This window comes from Myotis lucifugus, unplaced genomic scaffold (assembly GCF_000147115.1).
Source record: "Myotis lucifugus unplaced genomic scaffold, Myoluc2.0 scaffold_7, whole genome shotgun sequence".
Taxonomy (NCBI): Eukaryota; Metazoa; Chordata; class Mammalia; order Chiroptera; family Vespertilionidae; genus Myotis; species Myotis lucifugus.
This window is the reverse complement of record NW_005871055.1, coordinates 6,356,161-6,369,277: the sequence shown is the minus strand read 5'-3', so window position 1 is coordinate 6,369,277 and position 13,117 is coordinate 6,356,161. Positions and strand designations below refer to the sequence as shown.

Sequence of the window (13,117 nt, the reverse complement as noted above, 5' to 3'; positions counted from 1 at the left end):
GTCTCTCTCCCTTTTCCTTCCTCTCGGAAATCAATAAATACATATATATTTTTTTTTATTTTTTTTTTTATTTTAAAAGGAGCAACAAAAGGAATCAGCCTTGAAGCCATAAACTGGCTTTTCACATGTAAGGCAATAAATCACCAGCTCAACTTTCAAAGTCTGAGACACAAGGGCCATCCATCCCAAGGCATCAAGGTCAATCCTTCAGGTCACTTCCACCTTTGAGAGATAGTGTGATGTCATGGAAGAATTCTGGACTCAAAATTAGAAGACCTAAGTCTAAATCCCAGCTCTGCCCAAGTCTCCATGACATTAGGCAAGCTACTTTAATATCTCCAGGCCTCAGTTTGCTCATTTGTAAAATGGGAAAAATATTATCTTTTCTCATAGAGCTGCTATAAAGATTAAATGGAATCATACATCAAAGGGCCTAACACAAAGCTTAGTAATTACAGTCACTTAATAAATGTTCACTGAATGCAAGCCATAGTCCCCAAATCCACCAGAAACTGTTTACCACCATTTCTCCCTTGCTATTAATATACACACACAGAACAACATGGTTACACCCTGGAAGCTAGGTGGCCATCCATAAAGTCTCGTGGGTCTCCCCTTCTAAAGAAAGGCAACAAACACCTCTTAGAGTTCCTGTACAATTACCATTTAAACCCAAACTTTATAGTTATCTAAAAACCAATGTCTGCCACCCCCCCATCCCCCCCCCCAACCCCTGCTAACTTATTAATTACAATGTAATTTTTTTTTCAATTATACAGCTTCTAATACCAGTTAACCCAAATCCTCTCCCTGGCTACTTATAAAGAAAGTATTGCTGTTGAAGTTTTCTTTGTATGTTAATTTTATTTACAGACACAGGTTACAAAATGTTTTAGATGACTGTGATCTAAAAATTAGGATAGCCAACAAATGCAAGAGCCACATACCTATATTTAGTTTCTTCATCCTGATCCATCTGAGTTTGTAACTTTGCAAACCATGAGAAAAACTGGAAAAATAAAGAATATTATATTGTCAACAAAACTAAAACAGACAAAATGAAAAGTGACTACATGCTAAACAGCAAGTCAAAAGAGTAATACTAATTCTTATTGTTTGGGGATCAGACATTAATAATTGGTTTTAAACCCGGAGACAATTTAATTGTATAGTCAATATCTGCATGCTAGGAAAAGCAAAGGATATTAAAAACAATGGCCCATGGACAACAATGCGGTGATTGCCAGGGAGAGGGAGGATCGGAGAAAGTGGAGGAGGGTATGGGGAGACAAATGGTGAGGGACAGAGACTTCACTTGGGGTGGTGAACACAGAGTATAGTGTACACAGGCAGCTGATCGATGTTTCTCTTTCATCGATGTTTCTAACTCTCTATCCCTCTCCCTTCCTCTCTGTAAGAAATCAATAAAACATATTTAAAAAAAATAATAATAAATAAATAAAAACAATGGCCCATGGACAACAATGTGGTGATTGCCAGGGAGAGGGAGGAGCGGAGAAAGTGGAGGAGGGTATGGGAGACAAATGGTGAGGGACAGAGACTTCACTTGGGGTGGTGAACACAGAGTATAGTGTACACATAATGTGTTGTGGAATTGTGCACCTGAAACCTATATAATTTTGTTAACCAGTATCACCCCAGTAAATTCAATAAAAAAGAAAAAAAAAGGGTCATTTTCAGAGTTAATTTAAAAAGAGTAGTAAAGATATAATACATAAGAAATATTTCTGCTCTTCCCCAAAGTGGCCAGAGGTGATCTTTGAAAATGATTCACTATTCACTTGACCCAGAAAACCCTACAAAATCATGCAAATCAAGAGGCTCAAATCTTCGTGTTCACTTTAAGAACACTCGTGAAACTGCTAAGGCCATCAAGGGTATGCATATTCGAAAAGCCACCAAGTATCTGAAGGATGTCACTTTACAGAAGCAATGTGTGCCATTCCGTCGTTACAACGGTGGAGTTGGTAGGTGTGCCCAGGCAAAACAGTGGGGCTGAGCACAGGGTCGGTGGCCCAAAAAGAGTGCTGAATTTTTGCTGCACGTGCTTAAAAATGCAGAAAGCACTGCTGAACTTAAGCTTTAGATGTAGGTTCTCTGGTCATTGAGCACATCCAGGTGAACAAAGCTCCCAAGATGCAGCATAGAACCTACAGAAATCAGGGGTGGATTACCCCATACATGAGTTCTCCCTGCTACAGTGAAAGGACTCTTACTGAAAAGAGCAGATTGTTTCTAAACCAGAAGAGGAGTTTGCACATAAGAAAAAGAAACTGAGGAAACAAAAACTTATGGCCTGGGAGTAAATTCAGCATAAAATAAATACTAATAAAAGAAAGGCAAAAAATAAATATTTCTTCTTGAGAGGCTAAAGCCTATTTGCTAGTTTGCCAATTCTGAGTATGTAACATTGGGCTTTGAGTAAATATTCGTATTATCTAGTAGGAATTGTGAGAATATAAACTCATAAATAATATAACAGACTGGTTTAAGAACATGGACTTTTGTATTAGCTAATCCTAGGTTTGAATTCTGGCCCTATATTATGAAAATATCTATTATTAAAAAGAGATGGGAGAGGTTGACCATGACCATGACAAGCATGAGGGAACTTTTGGGCCAATGAAAATGTTTTATATCTTGTCTATATCTTACACAGGTATAGATACTTGTCAAAACTCACCAAGGTGTACTCTTAGAATGATTACATTTTACTGTACATAAATTATAACACAATATATTAGATTTTTCTAAATTTAAAAAGAGATATACAAGTGCAAATGTAATCTAGAAGATTATTTTAATAGTCCAAGTAAGTTCACAGACCTGGTGCAAGTTATCTTCTATAATTCTCAAGTGGGATTTGAAGTCAAAGTATGCTTTATTCTCTCAAGAGACTAAGCTTGACAAGTACCTTGGCTATCATTTACTAAACCCTGATTGTGTGTCTGCCACATACTGCATTTACATGCATTATCTTATTTAATTCTCACAAAAATCCTATGATACAGGTATATAATTATTGTTTACTCATAAGGAAACTAAAGACCTAAGAATAAAAAGTAATGTTCCTAAGCTCACAAGGTGACTTTCAGATCCAGGACCTGACTCGAGAGCTAGAGCTCTTAATCACTTTACTGCACGTCTTCCCTCAACTTACTATACATGCAGGTCAGCATATGTGTTTTATGTTTTACTCAGTAAATGCCTCAGCTTTGATTCTTCACAGAACAGAAAGAGAAGCAGAGAAAGTGGCAGAAGAAACTATTGAACATTTAGATTTTTAATCAGGAATAAGCAAAAAACAAGAGATTACACAGGCTACATTACTAGAAGTAGCTATAAGCATTCATCTAAAGAGAATATTTAGTTGTTGTTCTTAAATTACCTAGCCATAACCCATGGACACAGACAATAGTATATGAAGGCCTGGGGAGCCGGCAGGAGTAGGATAGAGGGGTCAATGGATGGGGTGGGGGGAGTGGGGGGAAGGGACATCTGTAATACTTTCAACAATAAAGATAAATTATAAAATAAATTTACCTAAAAATAGAATGGTATGTGTATGTGTCTGTGTGTGTATGTACACGCACACTGCATGCTGGAGGGGGACATAACATAGACATACACTGGGGGAAGTTAAAAGTACATAAAATACTAAAACCTTAATAAATATAATCAATCAACATCTAAACTTGAAATATATTTTTCTTTGTATTGCAAATATGTTTGGGCAAAAAGTTCATTCAAAATACTTAACAGCCACAACTAACACAAAATAAAGAATGTTCTAAAAAATTTTGTTAACTACAGAGTGGGGCAAAAGTAGGTTTACAATTGTGAGTACACAAAACAGTTTATTCTTGTATTATTATTAATTATTTTCCATACAAACAACTCTAAACCTACTTTTGTCCCACCCTGTATAGTTTCAAAAGTTCAGAACTTTTAATTAGGATCTTTTTTATTAGCCCTGTATCAAGACATTAATTTAAAATGACCAAACATCTTTAGAAACAATATTGCCGCTCACCTGCTGTGCCGTTTCTATTTTTTCTTCTTCCATTTCTAATGAAATAAAACCATTCAAGAGAATGTCTTCTGTAGATTCAGGTACTATTGAAGTCTGTGCAATGGGCAACGACTGGGACGTTAAATTGCATAAGTCATCAATTGGGAGCTTGAAAAAGAAGAGCCACGAAGATATTTAAATAACCTTGAAATTTTCACTTACCTCAAGATTGGTATTACAACTTCAGTTGTTTTTGGAAAGGTAAAAGAGAAAGGTTTCTATAAAATCCATTTGGAGGGTTAAAGCCCATGTAAATGCTAACATTTTATTAACTAGGGCTCTTCTCTATTATTAATGCTAGTCCTCCAAAGAAGGCCAACATGACACTGTTACCCCACCATTAGGTAAAAATATGGGTTTTTTAGTTACCTTTTCTAACCCGGTGGGGGCATCCAAAGCAAATTGCACAACCCTTTTTCTGGCTTAACAACTGTCAACTTGGACCCAAAGCAATACCAGCCAAACAACTCTTCCCCTTTTTCTATAACCAAGGTTTTCAACCCTGGCCGACATTAAAACCCCCGAAATCTTTTTAAATCCTGATTTCTGGGCCTCATCTCCGGAAATTCTGTTTCTTTGTTATGGGGTGAGGCCACAACATTTAGTAACAAAGAAACAGAATTTCCGGAGGATGAGGCCCAGAAATCAGGATTTTAAAAAGATTCCCAGGTGATTCTAATGTGCAGCCAAGGTTAAGAACCACTCATCTAAAGCCTGACCTCATTAACACCAACCAAAAGAAAACAAATCACACCCAAGAATTAAGTACCAATAAACATTAACTCCTACCATTTCCACCGCTGGCACACTTTACCCACACTTTTTTGCTGACAAATTTTGAAATTACAACTACATAGAATTTCAGTTTCCCAACTGTTTCAGAAGAGCCCCACATAGAAGGCCTCATTTTGATGCCATCAGACCTACAATACTTTCTAGTTCTCCACTACTACTAAAGGTAGGCAGGCCAGTGCTAACTTACCTGTAGTGGTATAGACACACTATTTTTAGACCTAAAAGAAAGGGAGTGTAGATCGCTGGGGAAGTTGTATAAGGGCCTAACTGTTTTGTTTCAATTCCAGTTTTCAGCTCTTAGGTCCAGCAATATAAAATTTTGATCCAATGTCTTAAAAAACTGCCTCCCTGTCTACTCTTCCAGATATAAAAGTTTCATCTGAAGACAGTATTTTCTCTTTAAAACTGAAATAAACTAGATGCAAAATACACCATCACTAATTTAAAAATACAATCCTTTAGCCCTCGCTGATGTGGCTCAGTTGGTTGGAGCATTGTCCCATACACGGAAAGGCAGTGGGTTTGATTCCAGGTCAGGACACATACCCTAGTTGTGGGTTCAATTCGCAGTCTGGCACGTTCAGGAGGAAACCAATTGCTGTTTCGCTTTCATCTCTCTCTCTCTCTCTCTCTCTCTCTCTCTCTCTCTCTCTCTCCTTTCTCTCTCTCTAAAAAAAAGCAAACAAGCATGTCCTTGGGTGAGAATAACAAAAAATATAACTCTTTAAATACAGGGGGTTTTGCACCTGGGTCCAAGGGGGGGGTTATACCTTCTTGCACAGTAAATAACATTATAGTGCAGTCTGGTTTGAGCCTTGCTCCTGCTTATTTATAAGCTACGTAATAATGGGCAAATTACTTTCTGTTTCTAATGCTCAAATTCTTCGCTGTAAAATAGGATCTACATTATCTGTATCAAAAGGCCATTGTGAAAAAGAAGTAAACAGAGGTGTGGAAAAGCAGGCTTCTAAGACTGCTGGGAAGCTGCAGCCAAAAAAAGGGGGGGGGGGGGGCGGGCGGTGCCGGGGAAGGTTCTGGTTCTGCTTTCTGACTCAAGAGCCAAGAGAGGCTAGATCAGCAGTCGCCAACCAGTGGTGCACGGAACACTGCTGGTCTGTGAGGTCCGAAAGATTGGTGACCACTGGTTTAAGGAAACATTTGGAACAGCGGTCACCAACCGGTGGTCCATGGACCACTGATGGTCCGTGAGGTCCGAAAGGTTGGCGACAAAGGTAAAGATAAAAATTATGAGCAACAAAGTGACAACAAATACATATCTATCAACAAGTGAATCTAAAAATCAAGTGAATAAATAATTTGATGAACAGAATAAACTGGTGAATATAATAGAATCAGGGGCATAGAAAGGGAGTGGACTGACAATTCTGAGGGGGGAAGGGGTGCGGGAAGAGACTGAACAAAAATCATACACCTATGGATGAGGACAGTGGGGGTAGGGGGGTAAGGGCAGAGGGTGGGGTGGGAACCGGGTGGAGGGGAGCTATGGGGGGAAAAAAGAGGAACAACTGTAATAATATGAACAATAAAGATTTAATTTTTTTAAAAAAAGAGTAAAAAAAAATCCAAGAACTGTGGATGATGTCAAGTCATCTAATGTATATGGAATTTGGATCCCAAAATAAGGAGATAATCAGGTAAAAAAAATATTTAAAGAGATAATCGTTGAGAATTTTCCAAAAATAATGAAAGACAACAAACTACAGCTCTGAAAAGCTCAGAGAATTCCAAGCAGAATACACATACATACATCTAGACACATCATATTCAAACTCCTGAAAACCAAAGTTAAAGAGAAAATCCTAAAGGCAGTCATAGGATAAAGACACATTATAACAGAAGAATGAAAATAAAAATTATAGCAGACTTATCAGAAGACAACGAAGCAACATCTTTTAAGAGACAAAGCCAAAAAAAGGTAAATTCATAATTCTTTACCTAGTAAGAATGTCTTTTTTACAGGAAAGAGAAATAAAACCTGTTTAAACAAACCGCAGAGAATGCATTTCCTGCAGACCTATACTAGAAGAAATGTTAAAGGAAGTTCTACAGACAGATGGAATATAATACCAGATGGAAACCTAGATCTACCAAAAAAAAAACACAACACACACACACACACACCTGAGAAGCTCCAGAAATGGTTAAAATAGAGGTAAATATAATCATTTTTCTTTACTTTTAATCATTCAGAAAGACAAATGTTAAAAGCAAAATAGCAATGTATTATTATGGCTTTATAACATATGTATGACAACAATAGCACAAAAAAGAGGGAGAAATAGGAGCATACTGTTGTAAGATTCTTATATTATACATGAAGTAATATAATATTTAGCCGAAACCGGTTTGGCTCAGTGGATAGAGCGTCGGCCTGTGGACAGAAGGGTCCCAGGTTCGATTCCGATCAAGGGCATGTACCTTGGTTGCGGGCACATCCCCAGTGGGAGGTGTGCAGGAGGCAGCTGATCGATGTTTCTCTCTCATCGATGTTTCTAACTCTCTATCTCTCTCCCTTCCTCTCTGTAAAAAATCAATAAAATATATTAAAAAAATATATATTTAAAGACAGACTATGTCTAATTAAATAAATGCTATAAACCTAGGGCAATCACTTAAAATATTGAAAACATTCAAAGGACCTTGCAAAATCCAGTCCTGCAATACCATCCAGACCCATATTTATCTTTAATTCAATTTCCTTTGATAAAAAATATTATAAATATATCTTAAAAGTAATGTAGATAAATTTAAAAACTCTGGTTGTGATACCACATAGTTTTACAAAATGAAAAAGTAATGCAACAATCATCCTATATAATCCTATATAATAAATGGCTAATATGCAAATTGTCCCCTCGACCAGGAGTTCAACTGGGAGTTCGACAAGGGGGGGCTGGCCAGCCAACCTCCCACGCCTCCACCCCAATCAGGGGCGGGGTCAGCCAGCCAGCCTCCAGCAGCCCTTCCCCCAGCTGGCCCAGCCTGATGGGCCCCAATCGGGGCAGGCTGGCTGGACCCCACCCATGCACAAATTTGTGCACCAGGCCTCTAGTATTCTATCATAGTTCATGAGACCTTACAGCACATAATTCTGGTATTACCTCATAATATATAACAAAGTCCAGCCCTAGCCAGTTTTGCTTAGTGGATAGAGCATCAGCCTGTGGACTGAAAGGTCCCGGGTTCAATTCCAGTCAAGGACATGTACCTCAGTGGCAGGCTCCTCCCCGGCCCAGATCAGGGTGCGTGCAGGAGGCAACCAATCGATGTGTTTCTCTCACATTGATATTTCTGTCTTTCCCTCGCTCTAAAAAAAAAAAAAAAAAATCAATGGAAAAATATTCTCAGGTGAGGATTAAAAATAATAAAATAAAATAAAATAAATGGAGATTTAACCTCTCTTAAAAATAAATAATAATAATATATAACAAATTCCAGATAAAGTAAAGTTTCTCATTTCAAATTAATTTTTAATATACAGAGCAGTCATTTTAAAAATATTTCTTTAGCCCAGCCTGTGTGGCTCAGTGGTTGAGCCTCAACCTATGAACTAAAGAGGTCCCCAGTTCAATTTCTGGTCAGGGCACATGCCCAGGTTGAAGGCTCAATCCCTGGTAGGGGACATGCAGTTGATCGATGTTTCTCTCTCATTGATGTTTCTAACTTTCTCTCCCTCTTCCTCTCTAAAAATATCAATAAAAACATATTTTTTAAAAAACATATTTATTTAAATAGGTAATAAATTCACATGGCACAAAATTCAAAGACTATTCAGTGAAAAGTCTCCTTTGGGTTGATCCTATTTCCTAACCACCATGCAATTTCCTCCTCAGAGGCTATTAATGTTACTAGTTTCAAACAAATCTTTCCTAAGATAGTCTATGCATATACAAAGGAAGTATATCTTTTTATAAACCAAATAACAGTACACTTTGCCTTTTGTATTTAATATGTAGCATTTTCCATTGTCTTTCAACAAGGTATAAGGGAAAAGTGGAATTTACTTACTTTAAATTCGTAACTCTTTAATTGTCATCTATATATATAAAAGCCTAAGCAACCATTATGACCAAACGACCAGAACAACGGGTCGACCAGTCGCTATGACACACACTGACCACCAGGGGACAGATGCTCAACACAGGAGCTGCCCCCTGGTGGTCAGTGTGCTCCCACAGGGGGAGCGCCGCTCAGCCAGAAGCTGGGCTCACAGCTCTGCAGCAGCGCTACCGAACAGCAGCAGCAGCTGGCACAGCAAGCTGGGATGAGCACCAACGGCATGGCGCCCACCCTGGTTCGGGCTCCTCCCTAGCCACCTGCCACTTGGCACACTGCTACATCCCTCAGGGGATGTCTGACTGCCAATGTCCTGTGGGGTTTGGGCCTAAACTGGCAGTCTGACATCCCCTGAGGGGTCCCGGATTGCGAGAGGGTGAAGGCAGTCTGAGGGACACCCACCTCGTGCACGAATCCGTGCACCATAGGCCCATTATTTTAAAAGCCCAGGAGAACAAAATAATTAAGTGAAAAAGCAAATCTCCCTTCTTTCCCATTTTCTCTGTCCTTCCAATTCTTCTCTGAGGCAATACCAATGTTTACAACTTAAGAAATATTTCTAAGGAATTTGGGGGTAGAATGAAGAACTTTAAAAGTAGAATGAAGTAAAGAGATAACTTGCAATTGTTATCAATCTTCTTTTATAGAAATTTCCAAAACACACAAGCATAGTATTTTTTATTATAAATCATCAGAAAAGCTCACATGAAAAGTAAAATCCTTCCCCACCCCCACCCGACTTTTAATCACTTTAACTGTATTAATGTTTTTTATACCATCATTGTTTTTGGTGTGCCACACATTTATTTACTATCCTGTCAAAAGGATCCAGGGGTGTCATATACATGTGCTCAGTCTGTCATTTGAACCAAAAAATATTTATCCTCTAATTTACTTTAAAAATAAGATCACATAAAAACTCTGGACACTTGAGAAGGTACTATACAAGTTCCAGATATAATCTGTAACCTAGATGCTGTAAGTATATATAATAGATTAAATGTATGAAAGAGCATTCTATTTTATTACTTGATGCACAAATACTAACCACTATTCAATCATAAGGACTTTTAAATACCAGAAGCAGAAGGAAGCTTCCTGTCCAGTTCCCTTGTTCTCACTAACACAAAACATTTTCTCTCAGACCAAGCATGAGAGGAGCCACAATGCAACCACTTCTAACAATTTTTTAAAGTAACAAAACAAGTTGTTTTTAAGAGCATATGAAAAACTAGCACCCATTTATGATTTTTAAAAAATTCTCAGCAAAGTGGAAACAAAGGAAACATACCTCAACATAATAAAGGCCAGGTATGATAAAATCACAGCCAACATCATACTCAATAGGCAAAAATCCCTTAAGATTAGGAACAAAACAAGATGACCACTCTTAGTCAACATAGTACTGGAAGTCCTAGCCAATCAGACAAAAAGAAGAAATAAAAGGCATCAAATTGGAAAGGAAGAAATAAATCTGTTATTATTTGCAGATGACATATTGTATATAGAGAACTCTGAAGATTCCACCAAAAAGCTACTAGATCTGATAAATGAATTTAGTAAAGTAGCAGGATACAAAATAAATATCCAGAAATCAGTGCAATTTTATTCACTAATAAAGAACTTTTGGAAAGGAAAACTAAAAAAAAAATCCAATTCACAATTGCTTCAAAAAGAATAAAATACTTAGAAATAAATTTAATCTAGGATGTAAAAGACCTGTACTTGAAAATTATAAGACACTGAAGAAAAAAACTGAAGACATAAATATGTGCAAGAATATACCATGTTCATGGATAGGAAAACTTAACATCATTAAAATGTCCATACCCCCCCAAACAATCTATATTCCAAAAATTTATATGGAACCTCAAAAGACCCCAAATAGCCACAGAAATCTTTAGAAAGAACAACAGAGTGGAAGGAATCATGCTATCTGATATCAAACTATGCTACAGGCCATAGTAATAAAAACAACATGGTACTGGCATAATAACAGACATATAGATCAATGGAACAGAATAGGGAGTCCAGAAATAAACTCACACCTTTATAGTCAAATATTTGAAAAAAGAGGCAAAAACATACAATGAGGTGAAGACAGTCTAGTCCAGTGGTCGGCAAACTGCGGCTCGGCAAACTGCGATTCGCGAGCCACATGCAGCTCTTTGGCCCCTTGAGTGTGGCTCTTCCACAAAATACCGACTTCTGCGCATGGGCCACGAAGTTTCAATCGCACTGTACATGCACGCCCGCACATGGTATTTTGTGGTATTTTGTGGAAGAGCCACACTCAAGGGGCCAAAGAGCCACATGTGGCTCATTGAGCCCCAGTTTGCCGACCACAGGTCTAGTCTATAATGGTGTTGGGGGAAATGCAAAAAAACAAATGAAACTTGACCACCTTCTTACAACATACACAAGAATAAACTCAGAATGGATTGAAGACCGCCCTAGCTGTTTTGGCTTAGTGGACAGAGCCTGGGGACTTGAAGGGTCCCGGGTTTGATTCTGGTCAAGGGCACATGCCCAGGTTTGCAGGCTCAATCCCCAGTGGGGGGTGTGCAGGAGACAGCCAATCAATGATTCTCTCTCATCATTGATGATTCTATCTCTCACCCTCTCTTCCTCTCTAAAATCAATAAAAAATATTTTTTTAAAAAGACTTCTTTGTTAAAAAAAAAATGGATTGAAGACTTAAATGTTAGACTCAAAACCATAAATATCTTGAAGAAAACATAGGCAGTAAAATCTCAGACATTTCTCATAGCAATATTTTTCCTGGCATACCTCCTCAAGCAAGGGAAACAAAATAAAAAATAAAAAAATGAGATTACTTCAAACTAAAAATTTCTTGCACAGTGAAAGAAAGCATCAACAAAATGAAAAGACAAACCACTGAATGGAAAAACATATTCACCAGCGATACATCTGATAAGGAGTTAATATGCAAAATTTATAAAGAATTTATAAAACTCAACACCAAAAGAGCAAACAATACAATTAAAAAGTGGGCAAAGAACCTGAAGAGACACTTCTCCAAAGAGGACATTCAGATGGCCAATATACATATGAAAAGAGGCTCAATGTCACTAATCATCAGAGAAATGCAAATTAAGCCACACTGAGATATCACCTCACACCTGTAAGAATGGCTCATTAATAAATCAACAAACAACAAGTGTTGGCAGGAATGTGGAGAAAAGGGAACACCTTGTGCACTACTGGTGGAATGCAGACTGGTGCAGCCACTGTGGAAAGCAGTATGGGGTTACATCAAAAAATTTAAATTGGGGGGGGTGTCAATGGGGGGAAAAGGAGACATATGTAAAACTTTAGACAATAAATAAAATTCAAAATAACAAATTTAAATTGGAACTGCCTTTTCACCTGCAATTCCACTTCTAGGAATATAATTCAAAGAAACCCCAAACACTAATTCCAAAGACCATATGCACCCCCTATGTTCATTGCAGCATCCTATCTAATAAAAGAGAAACATGGTAATTAGCCGTACCTCCGCTACCCTTCCCATTGGCTAATCAGGGCGATATGCAAATTAACTGCCAGCCAAGATGGCGGCCGGCAGCCAGGCAGCTTGAAGCGAACAGGAGGCTTGCTTGCTTCAGTGACAGAGGACTCCAACGTTCCCCGCCTGCTGCTGCCGGCCTCTGAGCTTGCAGTTTGAAACATTGTTACAAATATAGAAGCTAGACAAAACCCCAGAAACCTGCTTTCAGCTAGCCAGGCTTCAGACAGCAGGACCGCAACATTGTTTCAATTATAGAACCCAAACAAACCAGATACCTGCTTTCAGCAGCCGAGGCCTAAGAGCTGGAGCCAAGCCTCAGAGCTAAAGCTGGCCCAGAATAAAAAAAAAAAGAAAAGAAAAAAAGGAGCGGTTGGGAGCTTCAGTCACCCGCCAGCCTGAAACAGCCTCAGCCCCTCACCCAGGCTGGCAGGCACCCCAGTGGGACCCCCACCCTGAAGGTGTGTGACAGCTGCAACAGCATCACCCAGTGGGGACCCCCACCCTGATACAGGACAACTTCAGGGCAAACCAACCAGCGCCCCACCATGCACAGGCTCTATCCTATATAGTAAAAGGGTTATATGACTCCCGGCACCGGGATCAGCGTGACAGGGGCAGCG

General features: G+C 38.6%; 1 protein-coding gene and 1 pseudogene across 13 annotated transcripts in view; one reads left to right on the top strand and one right to left on the bottom strand.

Moving 5' to 3' along the window:
• The window catches only part of COG3 (component of oligomeric golgi complex 3), an 85,029-nt gene that overhangs the window by 62,588 nt on the left and 9,324 nt on the right, over positions 1-13,117 (bottom strand). For 11 of the 13 annotated variants that reach the window (XR_002827490.1, XR_002827487.1, XM_023748451.1 and 8 more), the window contains exons 2-3: positions 4,055-4,201; positions 948-1,009 (exon numbers count right to left, since the gene is read on the bottom strand). Coding sequence is in view for 10 of the 13 variants with exons in the window: in XM_023748451.1 (XP_023604219.1) it covers positions 948-1,009; positions 4,055-4,201 (209 nt within the window). In the remaining 3 variants the exon portion in view is untranslated. Of the gene's footprint in view, positions 1-947; positions 1,010-4,054; positions 4,202-13,117 lie in introns of those variants that run through there. The other 2 variants (XM_023748460.1, XM_023748447.1) reach the window with 2 other exon arrangements.
• On the top strand, positions 1,542-2,327 carry LOC102433932 (annotated as a pseudogene).